General features: G+C 41.7%; 1 protein-coding gene and 1 long non-coding RNA gene across 2 annotated transcripts; both read right to left on the bottom strand.

Annotated features, from left to right (window-relative positions):
* Positions 1-1805: 1805 nt before the first annotated feature.
* On the bottom strand, positions 1806-12411 carry BIRC2 (baculoviral IAP repeat containing 2). Its single transcript, XM_052812106.1, has 9 exons — positions 12294-12411; positions 8476-10553; positions 8272-8371; positions 7001-7079; positions 6364-6412; positions 5085-5327; positions 3629-3883; positions 3440-3481; positions 1806-2585 (listed from the first exon to the last, which is right to left on the bottom strand). The coding sequence occupies exons 2-9, from the start codon at positions 9347-9349 to the stop codon at positions 2392-2394; spliced, it is 1836 nt and encodes a 611-aa protein (XP_052668066.1). The 5' UTR covers positions 9350-10553; positions 12294-12411; the 3' UTR covers positions 1806-2391.
* Positions 12412-13139: 728 nt separating this feature from the next.
* Positions 13140-18029, bottom strand: LOC128153533 (uncharacterized). The gene is made up of 4 exons (XR_008239002.1): positions 17660-18029; positions 16174-16207; positions 15157-15315; positions 13140-14822 (listed from the first exon to the last, which is right to left on the bottom strand). It is a non-coding gene; the product is annotated as an uncharacterized LOC128153533 (long non-coding RNA).
* Between the last annotated feature and the right edge of the window lie 1884 nt (positions 18030-19913).

Raw genomic sequence — 19913 nt, 5'->3', positions numbered from 1 at the left:
CTATGCGGTCTCCTCCATGGTTTAACATTTTGCTAGGGTTCTGTTTGCAATGTGCTACAGACAACTAGTTTTATTATAGCTTTCTTGAAATAGTACTGAGAACATAACTACTCACATGTACAGCATTACAGATCAGGGCAACCACAATCACTATAGTGGGGAGTAGTGGGAAGCCATAACCTAGATTAGTCTTCCTGCCAAAAGTAGGTCAAAGAATTTTACCCAGTAGTTTCTAGATCAAGTTCTTCCACTTCTCAGAAAGCCGTTCAGGTGCCTAGATGCAGGCAGCCAGTGCTGCTTGAAGTTGCCCAGGACATTCAAAACACTCACCAACCAGGGCTGACAGGCATGTTGCAGGTCCTGAGATATCCTCAGGCATCACAAATGACACTGAACACCTGAATCACTCAGTTTTTAAAGCCCTGTATATCCTGTCATCTGATCTATACAGAGTAACTGCAGTGTTTGAAAAACTCTAACCCCATATGGTTTTAAAGAAAAATGCTTTGCTTAAAAAGTCTGCCTCCTACGATGCTTTTCCCTATTCTCTTCCCTGTTAGAAATAGGGCTTACCACACTCTTCAGGTGGGGCTGACCTCTCCAGCTCCCCCTGCAGACTCATCCTAATCTGTAGAAAGCATACTTCGTTCTAGTATTGCTAATTTCTGGGTCTGAACATCAAATTTCCAGTGAAGTGCTTTATTCCTTAACAAGCTGTCATAATCTTTGATAACTTTTTAAGTTGCTAGACAAGACAAAAGAGCCTTTAGAAACATTTCAAAACCAGAAAAGCAGAAGTATGTTAATCAAAGCTGTTTAAAACTACATGCTTTCATACATACAGGGTGCTCTCTTTTTAGAAGAGAGAACACATGTATAGCTAAAGCCACATACGAAGCAACAAAAGCCAGTTACGTGCACACAGCTCGCAAACACTGGCATCCTAAAGCTTGAAGAAATGGTATTTTCATCTTACACTACAGAGCATAAGACACCAGAGTACTGTTAAAAACACCTTACTGCTGGCAGGTCTGAAGATTGAGAGGTCCACTCTTGGGCATTAAGATATGACTGAAGACAACTGACTTAACAATTAGAGCCAGACAAACTGACACCACCACTGCAGGATCTGTTGCCATTATGCTGGCAGTATTATTCCACTGTTTGACATGAAATCCTTGCAAAATACCTATAAACACTTACCCTCTGTAGGTTATCTACTACTATGCAAGTCTAGGGATACAAAGCTGAAAAGGGTAAAGAGTCAACCACTAAGGAAATAGGAGTCCCTAGACTACCAGCTTACAAAACAAGACCCAAGACTTCAGAGGGGGCTGGAAGATCCTACTATTTAATTGCACAATCACTATGAAGTTCAAAACACAGAAAAGTAGCTTTTAAATTTTAATCCCTAGCATAAAGGCTATATTGCTGTACAACTTCCCTCTGCCTCATCTCTAAGGTCATGAGGACCATTCCAAGCCAGGATTTCTATGCTTTGAAAAATCAAGACAGAATGAAGTATCAGATGCTGTTAGGGTTTTGGGGGGGGGGGGGGGGGGGGTGCGCGTTTGTTTTTAAGTAAGGATAAAAATCTGAACCTCCTACTTTACCAGAGGGCATCACCAAGCAGCATAGAAGCTCACTTCCCTGTTCAAAAATGAAAGAAAGACACAGAATTAAGTTTTATTGTACTTTTGCAGGCAAACAAACCACCCCAAACTTTTGTCAGGACAAGACAGCACTCTAGTCACTGCAGCCTACAGAGAAAAGCCAACAATTGGAACAGATTAAACAAGCACTCATTTGAGAAGTAGAAACATTTTAATTCAATCTTCATATAAACTATTATTAATACATATTACACAAGCATCTAGACATGAACAAAACTTAAAAAAAGTCCTGCTGTTCCTGCAACAGTTAACCTCTTCTCTCCACAAGTCCACAAGAAAGCCAAAACAGAACCAAAACAGTAGCTGAAGTTAATTAATATTAATTACTAATAAACAGCAATCTTAATGTATTTCCTCACATCCACATGGAAGAAACTCACGAGAAGAGTTATGCCAAGCTCCATTTTAGGAACTCTACAAGAAAGTTTTCTATTCAAAGTGACACAAGGGCATACTAGTGAAACTGCTTTCCTTACTCGGAAAGGAAAGCTACAAAAACCTCAGTGTAGTATTGAGTTAGTTTCATGAACAGAAATAGCCTTTGGCAAGGAAGACCTAGTATACTCATAATGATGATACGGTTTACTATTACACAACAGTGTTAGGTAGTTGATTAATCATCTTCTGTACCACAATTTTCCATTCTTAAGACATTGCTGGCTTAAACTTCAGCAGCTGGAGGATGACAGGAACAAAGACATTTTGCAAGTTTCCCTCTTTACGAAAGAAATGTACGAACTGTACCCTTTATTGTCCCCCTGCAAATAGGGCATTTTCTAAGGGACGGTGCACATTCTTTGCATACCACTAAGTGACCACATGGAATAAAAACAATAGAAACTTCTTTGTCCATGCAAACTTTACATGTTCTTTCCTCTTGCAGTCTTCTTAGTTGCTCTTCCATAGGTAAACCTGGAAAAAATTATTTAACTTTTTAAGAATCCTGAATATATGTGCAGTCTAATTAGAATACAGCCATGTTCCATTTTACCCTTTATTTCCCTGCCTGTATTCAAATATAGATGGCAGTGAGAAAATAAGTACATTTTCCAGAGCTCAGAAAGTGGCATGCAAGGAACTAGTTTGTATTTTCCACTTCTGTGAGATGACAAACAGCTCAGGGATTGGAGGCCAACTGTAGTTCTTAAGACCAACCAGTGTTTACATTTTAGCAAATGTTTTACTTTTCTTGCTTGGATATTAGAAGCACAGAGCACAGCCTGACTGGTGATAGTGAGCTATATGCAGGCTTGTATACTTTTCTGCAGTCTATTAACATATTAAACTACAGGACTAAGAACAGAGCAAACTCAATCCCATGCCTGACAAGTTTTTACCTACCCAGCTGTTGGTCAAGCTAGATCTTAGGACACCTATAACCCACTCCGGAAAAGTAGAGGTGATGGTACCTGCTGTGAAATGCTAACCTGCTATTCACTGTCCAGTCTTTACCAAATGCCTGAATGAGAGCTTGTAGGAGGATCAAGTCCAGCATGTGCTTGACTTGCCAAGCTCCAGAAAGCTCTACCTCCTATGGTGCAAAAGTATGCATAAGGCACAGAATACATATAGCTTATAGCAGAGAGACTTGCTTGCAAGTCTGCGCATGCACTGAACTTTTTCAGATAAGTCCACCGTACCAAAGCAGAATTAGGGAGAGGATAAAGCATAAAACCTATTTCTTAACCAAAGTAATTTTCTTTTTTATGATGTTAGCTATTTGTCCCACAATACCCTTTAAAGTAAGAAGGTAGAGTTTAAGGTACCTGAAACATCTTCTGTGGGAACATACTTCATGTTCTTCTCCACTAAAACAAGAGAAAAAAAAATCCTAGTCATTTAACTAATCTATATTCAAACAGCATCTGATTTATTTTTTTTATCTTTAGGTTGCTATGACAGCACTGGTTAGACTTCTATAAACTTACATCCTTAAAAAAAAAAGACAGACATACCAAATAAATCTTTGTACAGTACAGGGTCACAATCTCGTAGACAGTTTCTGAATATGCTGGCTGCTTCATTTCCTTTCACTAAAACTGTATCTATCAGTTCCCTTGCTTGCAATGGTGTCTGTGTCTTTTGCTTAATAACATCATGCTCAAGTTCTGTTATCACTTTAGCAGATAGTAAGCTCCCAAGGATTGGAAGAACACATGTTAAACGTTGGAATAAAGCCATTCGATTCTTCCGGATTAAGGACAAATCATCTGGAATGCAAAAGAGATTAGATGTTTGTTAAGAATACACTACTCCAAGTTAAATTTCTGCTTAACAATAATTGATACATTCTTTAAACTCTACTTGAAATGTTCACTTACTACACATCATTAATAAAGACCTCAGTAAGTTTTAGTGGTATTCACATCAAACACAGACTTAAGAAAACCACATACAAGCAGCTTCTGAGCTGAAGCCTCTTCACCGATGAAACCTCCTGCTCCCATCCCTAGGTTAAATTATCTGAGGGGATCTCATCTAACTTCACACTAGGAAGACTTACGTTCTGTGCAGCATTGCAAAATATAAACAATGCCTCTGCATAATACCAATGCTAATTCACCAACACCCAACAGGTTAACTTTAGTCAGTGACAGTCAAAATTATGTCTGAGATGTAGGTAGAATCAAGCTTTTCTAAGGTGTCCAACAGAATTATGTGCAAGAAACCCAGAAGTACAGCACAGCCAGGCACAGGAGATTTTTTTTGAACAGTCTTTACAAACAACAAAAAGAATCATCTCCATTAAGAATTACTCGGTGAATCCACCTATGCTTTTTTGATAGAACATGCAAGTAGGAAAGAAGCAGTCTCATTTCAATTTATAATTGAGAAGTTTCATTACTGCTTCAGAGACTCAAAATAGTAGGATTTTTTTAGGCTTCAAAGCTTACATGGTATTAAAACAACAGGAAGTGTTAAAGACATCAAATAAACACTGTTAATAGCTGACCTACATGGCTGAGTCAGACACAGAAATGCAAACCTTTGGACATCTTACAGAATCTAAATTTGTAAAAGTTTATGACCTCTTCTAGAAGGTAGATATGGTGGCTCACCAATTCAAGTAGCATAAAAAGCGGGCAAATTTGGAAAATAAAATAACTCTACTAATTTTTTAACAGCAATATAAAGACATACAAATTAAAAAAAAAAAAAAAAATACGGCTTTGTTTCTGTGGAGAGAATCAGATGATTCAGAACCCTTGGCACCTGTATTAACCATCCTCCTGAAAGGGAATGAAACAATTCTCAGACTACTAGTTCCATACAGATACCCTGACAATACTTTTACAAAAGCTGATCCTAATAGCAATTAAACTAAATCACTTAGTGAATAAAAACAATTATAAAAACCATACACAATGCAAACCACTTCTGCTTTCACTTTTATTCATGCCTTATGCATACCTGATGCCACTTCTTCAAATTGCCTCTCTTTCTCTTCTTCCCTCTTCTCATCTTCAGCAGTGAGCAGATCAGACACAAGATCATTAACAGTCTTGTAGTTTTCTCCAGTGGCCAAGATTTTACTTTGCACTGTTTGCTTTATTAGCCTTCTACTGAATCCCATCTCCAAGGCAGCTTTAACCACAGGCGTGTTCATCATGATTGCATCTTCTGAGTGACTCTCTCCAGGTTCAAAATGAATAACTAATCAAAGAGGAAAATTGCCATGTATAATATAAAGAATAAAATACCTATACAACCCAGAAGTCAGACACATCGACATCACCTACACACATGCATATATACATGAATACCTAGCATTAAAAAGTTTCAATGGTTAAATAGACTTTTTTTTAAGTAGGTAGTTTTAAAAATGGAAGCCAGGTACTTAGATTCAATTGGATTGAATACATGATAAACTTCAATCCATGTCAGGCCTTCACTAAAATCCAGGATAATCCAGAGAAACCACAGAGAATTCCATTGCATCTTAGCAGCTTTGTTTATACTTAGTCATTTCTAACTTCAGCCTTGAAAAACATCTTGCGGGGGGAATCAAAATTCAGTTTACAGTACAAACAATTGCTCTATTCCAGCTCTTGATCAGTATTTTTCCATTCAACTTACTAAGCATCAGACACATGGGATTCTGACTCATTGTCCTAAGCCAGCAGGGGCTATAATAGCATAACCCACTCACCCTCTGGGAGGAGTTTATTTCCACCATAACTAGAGTCCAGCTCAGAAAGACTTCACTTTATCAGCTTGTCCTACCCTCTCCTTGACCACTGCTGCTCAACTCAAGAGCATTTACCTAGCTATGTGCCTAAAAATGGAGTTGCATAACTGCGTAGCCATGACACCCGCCAGCAACTGTTCCACCAACTTCAATACCATAGGTCAATTTAACAAATGCCAAATTGACTTGTTTAACCCAACCATGAAACTAAAACCCACAGATACAGCAGATGCCAAGCATTCAAAAGCAAAAATCTTAGTCTGAGCTGCTAGTATGAAAAGAAGAAAAATGAAAGACAAGACCTCTTAAAGGTGCTTCCTTGAAGTTTGTTTGTCCACGTAATGTCGAAGCTATCTAAATTTTATCATTAGTTAGAAAATCCTTATAATATTGTTGTTTCCAAGAAAATCTAAGAATTGTTAAGCAAGTTAGCTTTGGATAGCCAATTACTAAGTTTGCAAAATGTTGAGGAAGTTTAAAAACATGCTTCAATATACATACTTGGGGGATCAATGTTTTCATCTACAGGAGTATCAGAGGTTGACAAGAGCTGTAGAACACAGGAGAACTACATTAGTATCAAAGTATTGCTTTTTCCCCTACATACCTTTCTAACACATTCTTCCCCCATCAACTACGCTAAGATTTTTTTTTATCTGAATGGTACCGTTAAGTATTTTACATGGAGTTATACAAGTCTGCAGATTTGTGCAACTATATAATCAATATAAAGTTAGTGTTGACCACGTCCACGGAGAAGTTTGGCTTACTCTTGCCTGAAGAGTTATGGGTAGAAATAATTCAGGCTGTCCATAACCAATTTCTGAAATAACAATTACTGATCTGCATTATTCACTGAAACATATATAATCAGAATTTCCCTCTCCTGACACAAAGGAGCTCACTGCCTCATAACACTTTCCATGAGTAATCTATACTGGTTAAACTCTACTAGTCCAAGTCCATCAGCCATGGTTCAGCACTGGTTTCAGTTTTGCGCTCATGAAGAGCATTTATTATGTTAGAAACCTAGCAGAAATACACATAGAAATGAGGTAGAAGGATGGACTGAACTCCCCCCAAAAATGTAGCGCTCTTCAACAAGGGAAAACCAAAGTTACAGAACACTAAAGTTTACCTGTTCAAGAAGATGGGGGAACCTGGCCTGAATTTGACTTACAAACTCTCCTCCTTTTACACGAAGCAGATACTCACACCTGAAACATTGACAAAAATGCACTAAATTATACTGTCTACTTGCCAAAGGAAAAAAAATGCAGAAGAATGAAACAGTTTACAATGACACAGCATAACTTAAATACATGTTCCTCTTCCTTCAGAAAGGAAAGTTCTCTTACTTGGAAGCTTGACGTAGCCTAGTGTCTAGTGACACTTTGATAAAGCTTTTCCATGATGTTCAGCAGCTTTACATTCTGCTACCAATTCTAATCAAAATGGCATGTCATGAGAAATGATACCATGTCAGCATCAGTTCAAAGTGCAGTGATAAACAGTTTCTATCTCTCATAGCACCATTCTTACCTCCTACTCAAATCGTTCAAAATAAGTCAACAAAATTTAACACCACTATCAAAGCCAGATCTGCTTCACTAATGCAGAATTATATCTCTTAAGTACGTTTACTGACAGATATAACACAGAAGGAAACAAAGGTGTCGTTTAATTTTACATACATCGTGTAGTCCAACAGTAGCTGGTAAATTACCCATGAAAGACTAGTTGGAGATTTATTATGTGAAGAATTATTATTAGCTTTTCTGAAATTAAGTGCAGCGATTTCTGTCATTAATGTAGGTGGCAATTTCCACAGGCACAGATAGCAACTAGGTGTGCAACTGTCATTTAATTATGGGGGACATTAAAAAGTTATTCCTGTCATTTTTCCAATAGAGATATATTAAACAGTTGCTGAAACCTTCTTCACAAGACTTTCCACACCTAAGAAACTAAACCGCATCAGCTGAAAAACTGGTTCAAGAGCATTCGGCATGTGCACAGAACTAGACTGAGGGAGTTAGATGTTCCTTCCACTTCATGCCTCAGCAGCTTTTGCTCTCCTCAGTCTGCTTTCTGACTGCTTCTCTTATATAAGTATGCTCATTAACAATGCAGTCCCACTTGCTAATGGTGATTTGGGGATGCACACAGCTTTTAATTATGAAATGGAAAGCATTAAATATCATGCTTGATGAAGAAATGTTTTAATTAAGGCCACCTTAGCACTTCAGAGCTTTTAGATAAGAGGTCCATGAAATACACCCAAATGAAAGAGCGAATTTGTACATCATATGGTGAAGTTAAACAAAACTATTAAGTGCAGTACATATCTGCCAAAATCAGAAATATTTAAGGATGTGAACAAATTATGATAAAGATTGTGCAAGTTACCTTGGAAACCACTTTGCATGCTCAATCCATGGATCATCTCCAGATTCCCAGCACCTTAACCCACCATCACAGCAAAAACACTTGACATCATCGTTCCGGCCTTTAAAAAAACACAAGCCAAATTATCTCGCAAACATTTGCACAACTTAAAGTAAATGCTGACATAGAAGTATGAATAAAACCAGATACTTCAGTTTTTCTTACCTACATAGTAAAAGCCAGCATCTGCAAGCTGTTCAGGCTGAACTGGAATTCTAGTTGGCCAATTTATGAATGTTTTAACACGGGCTTCATGGGTTTGCATGCTCACATTTGAAACATTGAAACTTGGCTGGTCTCGGGTAAGATTTTCCACAAAAGGGCAGTTAGGGAAGTGTCTCCGATGCTCTGACACAGCATTATCTTTTGGTTCCCAGTTACTCAGCTGGCCACCGCAGGAGAAACAAGCAACTTTGTCTGCTGTCCCCAAGTAATAAAGTCCAGCCTTTGCCAGATCAGTAGGCGAGAGAAACGTCAGTGGCCATGAGTGAAAAGTGCGTAGTCTAGCATCTTCTGTACTCATAGAAGGATTGTGAAGTTTAGGTCTCAAGAATGAAAGGTCTTCAACTGCCCTAGTAGTTACTGGGTCTTGAGGAAAACTGGAAAAAGAGCCACTGAAATATCCGACTTGTTCTAAACTTGGAGAAAGGGCTATGGAATGTAGAGATGGTGAGGGGCTGTTTGCAACCAGAGGTGAAAAGGCAGAACGAGAGGACAATCCGAGGTTGTTAACTGAAAGCATGTTTTGAACAAAACTGCAGCTAGAATACAGCTGCTTATGTTTTTCCATAGCATTATCTCCTGGTTGCCAGTTGTCCAATGTTAAGCCACAACTGAAGCACTTAACTTTATCTTGCACACCAGTGTAATAAAACCCAGCTCGGGCAAGACTCCGTTCTGACACCGGCACATTAATGGGGAAAGTAGAAAACGTCGACATTCTGTAGAGTTCACAGGATAAGTCATACTTCAGTTCACGACACAAAGCACCCTGCTTCATGATGCTAGCCAAGAAAGGGCTATTTTCCATTATGTTCATAATGGATTATTTTTGGAATAATGGGACAAGTCTTCCTCTGGGAGGTAGTTGTGTGCATTAAAGGCAATTCGGAATAACCCTTGCCTGTACAAAAGTAAGAACCTGAAAATGAAATACTTTGAATGCATATGTGAATAGAATTAGCCTCATGATTAACAGCTTTTAAACATTTGGGAAGTTCTTGTACTTTAGCTTACACAACTGCTTTCAGTGCAAAAGCTGCCCTGTCCCATTTTGACAATTGAAGAAAGCATGTCAAAAAGGACTTCCCCTTGAATCATACGGGCATCACACGCTTTCCTTGTACTGTATGTGTGGAAGAGCAGTATCAATTTGTCAGGCTAGTGGAGGTGGGATCCAGAGGGGAAAAACCTCAGATGGGTTTATCAAAATCCTTTGTCAATAAAGAAACTAAAATGGGGGCCAATTAAAACACCATCATTTTTAACCAGAACATGTTAAGTGATTAAGAACTATTTCACCCTAGACAGCTGATGAATATGCAGCTTATACACATGTAAAGACTTTAGTTTGTAAACCTCATTAGGAGGCTGAAAACAATGGTTTATCAAGCCCAAAAGGCATATGAAAAAAGAGCCCCTGAACTGACATTACTGAACTGATCTGGTATATTTGCTACTACTAGACTTCCAAAAAACCCTCAACTTCTGCATATTGCTGTAATAATTGTCAAGACTAAAGAAGTTAGCTTATACTCAACTTCACATGTATCGAATATTCAGCTATGAGATAAATCCTATACACTGTCTCTGACAAGGATGAACTGTCTTAATAAATAAGCCTGGAATAGCCTCAGGCTTTTCTGTCTATAACAACATCAGCACAGACTGAACGGGGCATTTCAGTTTTAACCTGGTGCCTTAGTTACAAGTATAGGGTTATCAAATTTAACATAAATGAATTGCCTTGTATGGGGACATTCTAATGCTTTATAATGTTGAATTGAGTTTTTTCTGTATTCCATGTTTATGGCATACAGAAACAAACAGAATCCTCAGATTAAAAAAAAAATTTTTTTTTTGAAGCCTTAGTTTCTTTATTTGTGCACAGAACTACCTCCCAGAGTTCAGACTGAAGTCCCTTCTAAGGTGCCTACGCCTCCATATTGATACTGACTGCCCGCAAGAAGAAATTGTAAGTATCTATGGTTTCAATCATTTAATTCTTTCGGGCGGAACAAAACCTGCAGGGAAGAAAGAGAGGAGTGTTTCAAAATACACAAAAGGAGGTGCATGTAACATCTACACAAACAGAAACTACACAAATTGAAACACTCAAATCTCAATGTAAGCTTTTCTGTAACGTTAGCTAGGAAGTTTCAGGAAGTCAGCTTTACATACTGTCATATGGAGTGGATTTTACACACTTAACTTCCCTGTTACTCATACATATGCAAAACTGTTTAATCCACAAGCAGACCTTTTCTGGTAGACAGATGAATCGGGCTGCTTGATGGCAAGCTGTATAACTAAAGGTAAGATCTTGTACTAAAGAAGTTGCATCCATTTAAACTGGTTTAAGCCTGCAGATTCTCAAACAATGAAGGTCCAGTTTTATTGCACTAACCTAAATTAAGAGGACTGAATTTCTTATTTAGGTAAATCCAATGATACTTGAAGCACAGGACATCAGCAAAACTGAACTTCATCAAAAATTTCAAGTAAAAGCAAGGACAAAGTTCAAAAGTTTTTAAATATACAGTTTTATATTTATTCATATATACATATATAGCAGTCTGTTTTACAGTATCAGTTCCTAAAAAGTTCTTCCAGGAAAGACTCAAAACATATATTTGTCATGATGACACAGCCCTAGAAAAATCACCTACTGGAAAACAGCAGAGCATTTCCTACTCATCTCAATAGCTCTCAGTAGATTTGTTCTTAATCTGGTCACACTGTTACTACTACTAGCTTCTTAATCACTGAGGACATGAGTTACAAATGCCTTACACCAATCCACTTTAACACAGGTGGTGGGACTAAGCTATCAACATACACAAACGATGCTAGTCCAAGAAGTTAAGCCAGTTTCCATACTGGAGAAAGTCAGATACCTCAGAGTAAACGCTAGAAATACCAGCGCAAACTGTAACCCTGATAATCCTAAAACATTTAGGATCACTTAAACCTGAGATCCTGCGGTCATTTTCTGCCAAACGCTGCTCTTCTAATATTATCCTCTGCTATTGCCCTGAGTATCCTTGATTTCCAGAGTCACCCAACTGCTCTGAATCTCATGGGGTTTTTTTTCCATTATCCTGCAGCGACACTAAGAGTTATTTAAGTCCAGAACAGTGATATTTAAAGTACAGCAACCTCAGAACTCCATTTAATATCCTTCCGCTCTTGTGTTACAAACCGAGCAAAACAAGCTTACCTTCTAAGCACCTTTCGGCAAGTCTACACATCTCGAGCACCGACATCCACCCAGCGGGGCCTGTGCCCGGTCGCACGCCCTCAGCGACAGCCCCATGCTCCCCCCACCCCCCCCGCCGTCCCTCCCCGGCACGGCAGGGCCTCGCTCGCCGCTCCTCCGCCCTCACGCTACCACGGGTTGCGGTCCCGGGCCTCCCACAGGGCCCCAGCCCCGCTCCCCGAGCGGCGGCCACCCAGAGAGACCGGAGACCGCGGCCTGGGGCGGAGCGGGCCCCTCAGCCCGCCCCGCGTCCCCTCTGCCGCCGGCCGAGCCCAGCGGCCGCCGCCCGGCGCCGCGAGGCCGCTGACAGGCGCGGCCGCCCCCGACGCGACACGACGCACCGCCGCCCGCCTCAGCCGGGCGCAGAGACCCGACGCGCACCCCCGCGGCGGCGGCGGCTGCTGCTGCTGCTGCTGCTGCTGCTGCTGCTGCTGCAGCGCCCGCCCGGCAGGGCCCCGGCAGGCCGCAGCGCGGCCCGGCCCCCACCCCCGCTGCCGGTACTTACGGTCTCCGGCCGGGCCCCCCGCAGCGGGCGGCCCCGGTGCGCGCCCCCGCCTATATGCGGAGCCTGGCAAGGGGGCGCAGGGGGAGAGGAGCCCCCGCCCGGGAAACTCCGACTGCGGGCGCCGCGCCGGGAAAGCCCCGGCGGCCGCCGGGCGCATGCGCAGCCTGAGGCGGAGGGCGGGCGGGCGGGGAGCGGCACCTCCCCTTCCTTCCCTTCGTCCTTCGTCCCTCCCGGCCCCCGGCCCTGGCGAGCGCCTTCGTGTGGCGGCGGCCGCGCTCCCCTGGGCGGTCCGTGCCCCTCAGGCCGGCGGGGGTGAGGGCAGCCGGCTCCTCTGCTCGGCCTCGCCGCCCTCTCGCTCGCCCAAGCAGCTGCGCGGAGGGAGGCCCCGGCCCCGCCGGCGTCAGCAGGGACGTTAGGGACTTTCCTCCCGGCCGGGGAAACCCGCCGGGAGAGCGTGCTTCCCCGGCAGCCCGGCCCGGCCCAGGGCGGGGATTTCCAGCCCCGCGGGCCCGGCGCCGTGCGAGGCTGGCGGGCGGCCCGTGGTCCCCGCCGCCGGGAGGGGGAACGGGCGGAGGGGCGGCGGCCCAGGCCCGCGGCCCTGTCAAGGGGACCTCGTACTGGCGCTGGGAGAGCGAGCACGGCGGCTGCAGAGACGGCCTTTTGCGGCGCCCGGGGTCGCACTGCTCTCCGCACAGCAGTCGGCTACAGACACAGCCGGCTCGTACGGTTCTGCTGTCCTGAGGGGGTGGCGAGGAGGGGACTTGCAGCAAACCCCGCGGTTCTAGCTTTTCTCCTCGACGCCAGCGTAAAACGCAGTTGCTTGGCCACATTTCCTAATATAGGCAGCTCTGCAGACTGCACGAGGGGAAACGACGTGACTGATAAGGACTGCAGACATTGAGAGTCACGGGGGAAGAACAGGAGGAAGACAGAATATAAATTTCCACTGGAGGGGTTTAAGACAGTACCTCTGCATACAGAAATCTCAAAAACTTCCACAGCAGGTACCAGAACACTGACCGAAGCTCAAAATCTCCCAGCACAGTCATGGTCTGGCCTTTCCTATGGAGAATCAGCAGATAAAGACAAAAAAAAGCCCCATTTTGTGATGACAGAATGGTAGTAGGGTGTTTACACAAACGAGAACTGAAGAGTAGAAATGAAGCATAACTGAACAGAGCTTTATGACACTAGTGGGTAATTTTCTGTAACAGAGTTCCAGTAAGATGAATTTGCAAGAGACTTATTCATATCTTTTCTAAAACTGTTTCATATTTCCTGTCATACGTGATGACATCTATCATACATAACAATACTATCTGTCAAATTTCAAACATCTAGCTGTGGTGACAGCTAGTGTATAGTATAGCTACTACTGTAACACCATTTAACTTTGCATAATTATAGGAACGTTTGCTGTTTCAGCAGCTCACAAAAAAAAAAAAGGTTAAAAACTCCTTTTAAAAGTTTAAAATGGTTATCACATCACTGATGTGTCATTTTAAGGAAGCTGCTAACATGGAGAAGACAAGGCTACAGGTTCAAAAATTGAGTCAGCTCTCCACCATATCTGAAGAGTGATGGGGTGTGGGATTTAGAGATTTATTGGATGTAGGGAACTGTTTAATGTCACATAAGGAACCGAGCCCTGTATATGTACGTGTGTGGCTTTTATTGCAACTGCTTAAAGATTTACTTTCACAGAGCAAGCTGGGAATGCTCCCAGTTAGGGGACTTCAAGCAGGACTCCCCAAATGAAGTTACATTGAATCTATTGTGAGAGATTCTTGACTTTTTACCATACCTTCTCCCAAGACTAATTAATCCAGTGTTCCTCCTTAACTCTCTGCAGCCTGCATCCCTCTCTCCCTTGTGCCACTCCACCCCCAGCCACATATCTGCCCTTTGCCCCTCTGCCTCCTTCCAATCTGACAATATAAGCTGCTCTTTCCTCCCCTCCCAGGCCTCAAGGCAAGCAGTTTCAGGCTCTCCCTTTCTGCTTGGCAAGCCTCATGTCACAATGAGGAGGAAAGGAGTGGGAGGAACAAAAAAGCACGCTAAAATGCTTGTGATAGCAGAAAAAGAGGTGTAGCTGCCCTGAGCTGCCAGGCTCTTTCTGCTTGCTTTGTCTCTTCAAGTATAGTAGCAGCTCTCCCAGCCCTCTGTTCCCAGCAGTTCCTTTGCTTTTCAGAGAAAGAGGTAAGAGGGAACTTTCCCCATCTACTTAGCTGCGATGATGGACAGTCCTTTCCCCAAAGGACATGAAGTAAGAACATAACTAAAAGTTTCTTCTTAGGACTGAAATTCCTGAGGAACAGCACGTTATCAGCATCTTGAGCCTGGCTTCAACCTGGGACCAAGGTAACTCTCCAGAGGCGGAGAGAGAGGACAGCAGTGGTGCTTAAGTCCTACCCAAGCTAAATGCAGGCTTCGGCTTTGGTTCTGAGGCTGTGGCACATCACAGTGGAACTGATCCTTATTCCAGCCCATTCACCTGCTGCAGCAAGCTTCCAAGATCACAGTCTTGACCTAAAAAACAGTAGGATTGATAAACTGAAACAAGGCACTCTACTTTGCAGACTCTTAGCTCTGGAGAGGGGGGAAGAAGATAAAGGACAGATAAAGCTGTCCTCAACCAAAATAAACTGCTTTCTTAAGGAGTCCCATATAATCATAGAGGTCGAAGTGCTAATAAAAGCCTGGCTGCCACATTACTAGTGTTTATGAAAATAAACCTAATGGCAGTGTTGGCTGAAACAGCAAAGGTGATACAGCAGATTTCTGGAGGTGGAATGCAGTGACCCTACAGCATGAGTGCATTATCAATGCCAAGATCAGGTAGCACAGACAGCCCTTGAAGTACCTGATGTAACCACGTGTCCAGAAGCCTTCTCGGACAGGCCTGATGACTGTCAGTCTCCCCATGCTGTCATCATTCTCTGATGCCTTCTCCAGTTTACTGTCTTCCACAGCTTTAAAACATCTGGCTTTAATGGTGCCTCTGTAACACACTCCTAAACATCTATGAAGGGGAGAGAGGGAGAAAAGGCACTGTTACCTGTCTTTCCATTGCTACTGCTCTTCTCTCCCATAAATTACAGAAAAAATACTGTTACCTAGTTTCTCACCACTATAAGTGACTGTAAGAATATCTCTCTAGGATATCAACCTTACCAATTACACACACACAACCTTAACAACCTGACATGCGCAAATATTAACCATGATTTTTATCTTAGATGTTTTCTGGAGATACAACCAGCTCAAAGTAGCAAATTCATCATGTCAGTGCTACCAAGGATAAGATACAACATAATCTTCAGTTTCAGTAACACTGCTCTGCTCTTTAATCCTAGCCAAGAACGTAACCCATAGTTGCTTTTTTGTCTTAGGGACAAGCATTCAGTTTGGTGAAGAAAAAGTACTCCCTAGAACATTAAATGTGTTACTTCAACTGTATCTATAGCCTGCCTGGCTGTTCATATATAGAAATAACAGAAACTATCTTAATTCCAAGCTGCTTTTAGGAGTGAGAAACAAGGCATTTCTCCAAGGCCTCACGAGGCTTCATCGGGGAGCCATGCAACTCAGCAAGTGAACTGAGAGATGGAAGGAGAGTCCTGTACCCACTCTCCCACAAATCTAAACCCAGCTATAAAACCTGTATTAAAAAATAAAAACAATTATCGCTGGGTAGTGCCCACATTTTTCAGCTTCCCAAAGGTATCAAATGCCTCCAGGGAACATGATCTACTTATTCTGAACTTTGAAGCATTAGCTTCATTGCGAGCATCAACCCCCTTTCCAGCAGTAAAGAGGTAGGGTTTGTCTGTTAAACTGATCCAAGATGGCAGTTAGCATTCCACAAAAAACTACTCACCAAATTTTCTTTGGAAGATGTGGCTCATCAACTCCTTCAGAATATAGGAGGAGGATAATGATGAGAGAAGTAGGAAAAAAAATAGATATTAAGGAAAACTTAGGAAAAGCCAACTTGAAACAGAAAATATTAACTGTAGATAAAGTTGCACTATCTATTTAATTTACAAATGAAGCCAAGTCCCAAGAGCAGAGTAGTTCTGACATCCTGTAAACATGAGATCAGACAAACTATGTTTTGATAATCTAGGTGGATGCAAACTGCCCACTTTGTTTTGACTAAACACAGCAATAGGGCACCTACTTCTAGACCAGCAATAACTATTACTTTTTTCTTTTCTTTTTAATGAGACTTTTTTAATTTCATTTGGGCATATAGCAAAAAATGGGTAAAAAGCTCACAAGGGACAAATATCATATCTAGACATTAAGGGCATCCATGACTCATTGTAATAACCTCAAATGTTCAAGAAAGAAAAAACAAAACCCAGAGAGTATATCTTGCTGCTCCTTTACTGAAAGTCAGTACATTCACAATCTGGAAAGTTTCCATTCCCTTTGTACCCAGACAGAGTTTTGTTTTCCACATCCTCCTACACAAAGGATCACAAGTACAAATGTTAAAGTTTACCTAAATCAGTTTGGGGTTTTCTTTTCTCACATTTAGTGCTCAGATAAATTCTCCCATAAGCCATAAATAGTCTCAAGAACATATCAAAGCCACACGGAGTAAGTTGAGGCTTTTAAATCAGTCAGAAGCTCTCTTTCATTGTTATTTACTTGGAGGATAAAAAAGAGTTGGAATGAGTTGCAGGAAGATCTTGGTAAACGTTGACTTCAATTCCCTTTTTAGATTTGAGAATCTGCTCACTTTTCTAAGTTTTATTCTCTGCTTCTAGGAAGACAATTTTGTTCTCCTGATGGTACAATAAACATTACATTCAGCAGGAGATAGGAATGTGAAGAATGCCAAAACAGAGATGATTGGACTAAAATAAGCCACATTTAGGTGGGAAGAGGGCGACCTATATATCAAGGAAATCAAAAGGCTGCTATTCAGCTGCATCAAATTGTGTGAATTCAGAGCTCCACATTCCTGGTTCTTCCAAAGGAGCTGTCTTTCTAAACAGCAGGTTGTCTACTTTGACTCCAAGTTACTTCTTGCTGTCATAGTAAGAAAATTTCTCTAGATCTTATTTCCCTCATTTATTGCCCATCATCTCTGCAAATTTTAGAACCTTCCTAAGGTGTTTAATTTGCTTTAGTTGAACTAGCTGTTGCTATTCACTTTCTTGAGGAATCTTTTATGTCAATACTCCTTCAGCTGAAAGAGAATCAGATGTGGCACTGTTTGATTTCCCAAGACAACTATTAGGTTGAGGAAAATACAAGTGGCTTGTGAATCACACTAAATGCGGTTGCATCACACTTTACTTAGGAACTGGGTCACTGTCGTGATGAAGCGTTCCATTTAAAAGGCCAACTACCTCAGAAATTAAATCATCCATTCAGAGGTTACACATACAAGGTGAAGTTTCCCAAGGCATCCACATCGCGGTTTCAAATGGCACATAAGCACATGGGAATTCACTAACTTCCAAAAACCTGTGTGCAAAGAGGAGCTTAAGTCTTATGTTGCCACATGCAAAATAAGGCCCTAATTCTGGAAGCAAAACCAGAAATCTGAGCTCTGTGCCTGAGTACCCAGTGCGGCTAATGGGGAATCAATCTGTGGTTTACAGCAAAACAAACAAAAAAAACCTGCTGTGCGCAAGCTGAACAAGACATAAATCAGCTCTACTTGAACAATGATGGCACAAACATTTGTAGCAGACACAGGATTCAATGACAGGAGCAGGGGCTGCTTAGGTTAATCCTGCTGCCAAATGGTAGTAAAACTGCAGCCTGAGGGAATCTGGGCTTTTCCTTTTTGTATTCTGCTGTGCAATACTGTGTTTTCTTAAGCATATTTTGAGAAATAAGAGGAATCATAGTTGTACTGAAAACCTTTTGTCTTTTTAGCACTTATGGGAGTGAATAAATGGAAAGTAATCTAACGTGCACTACTGAAAAAAACCCTTTCCTTTAGACTTTGTTAAATTTGTGCTATTTTCATGAGAGCATATTAGAAGGAAAAAACAGTGAAAACAGGAGGAAGGATGATGAGCCTTTGATAAGGGGTTAAGCTAGTATTTTTTGGCTAGCAGCTACAAATTGAGTATTAACCCACATACCAATACCCATTGGATACACATAACGGTTTGGGGGGAGGAGGAGACAAGTGCTAATTGAGTGAATATAAATAGCTATTTAGTGAAAAGGTTAGAAGACTGGGTTTCCAGTGGCTGGAGTTTGCTGTCAAATTTTGACAAATTTGCTGTTAAATTGGTCAAACAATTGAAAAGTGATTGTGGTAGAATAGACAAACAGATACATTCTTCCACAAAAAATGATTGCATAAATGAGATGCCAAAATCAGGCTAAAAAACACGCACTAGACATCATGCTGAATACTCACTTCTTTTTTTTTCTAGTGGAGTAGGAGGGAAAATTGCTCCATTCCTGGTGCGCTCATTCAAAAGGACCACCTCATACTCAGAAAACGAAGAACATTCTAACAGGGCTTAATTTAGCATCAGCCAGTGGCTGCACTGACCTAAAATCTGTCTATCCCGGTACCAGCCAGTACCAAACATTTCAGGTAGCGGATAATCTGTTTATGGAATGGAAGCCATCTGGACCTCTAATAGAACAATCTGGGCCTATTATCTGAAGTTCAGTGTTACTAATTGTGATAATCCAAAAGGTCACTCAAGTCCTTATTTTATGAACAAAGCTTTTTGGGAGAAAAAAAGATTGCATCCAGATAGAAACATTCTTGGGCCAGAAATTCAGAGCGCTGGCGAACGCAGCTGGCTCAGGGAGCAGGAGCTAGATGCTGAGTTCATTACCTCATGGTGCTGCCGAGACAGAGGATACAGCAGCCTTGGAGGACCAAAGGGTCCTTTGTTACTGTGTTGAGTAATTTCAGCAGAGAGAGACCATTCTTAGCTGGAAAAGCACTGTCCTAAAGATCACTGGGATCAAAGAACATGAGGAGAAGGAACAAATTAAGATTCTCCTGTCCTTCCGTTATGTGAGATTAAGGAAACAAAATAAAACACCCCATTGCTAACACACAAAAGCAATGAGAGCGTGTTTTCAACAAAAAGGAAAACCTGGTAAAATATGCTTGTACAGCATCTGGAAAACGAAGCCCTAGTCTCTGAGGCTTTAAGAAGTCATTATTTCAGAAGACATTAATGTCATAAGTAGACATGAGATGGATTTTTATCCTGCTCTGAGAGTAAGGCACATATTTAAAACAGACAAGACCACCAGTTCTGAGATTCAGGGTGCTGTGCTCTCTTCAGGCTCTGGTACTAGTGGAGATTAAATTACCGTCTAAGAGCTGACACAGAAGAAGTCCGTGTGTCTCAGTAACAAATGTTTTGAAGCCTTAAGCACATCATAGCATCATTTCTAGCACCAACTGTATGTTGGGAAGTACAAATGCAAGGGTCTGAATAAAGTACCAACATCTCGGGTTTTGATACTGGCCTCTTGCCACTTCCTTATGACTTCCTTGGTTTTATTTTAGAGAAAGTTAACTTTTATCCTATCCCAAAGCTCTTCCTAATATAATACGGTTTTGAATGGATATCAAACTGTGAACCTGGTTTGTGTCTGAGGTTTGTCAAA

Source organism: Harpia harpyja, chromosome 17, assembly GCF_026419915.1.
Source record: "Harpia harpyja isolate bHarHar1 chromosome 17, bHarHar1 primary haplotype, whole genome shotgun sequence".
NCBI lineage: Eukaryota > Metazoa > Chordata > Aves > Accipitriformes > Accipitridae > Harpia > Harpia harpyja.
The sequence above is the reverse complement of the archived record's forward strand: the minus strand, read 5'-3'. Positions and strand labels throughout refer to the sequence as shown.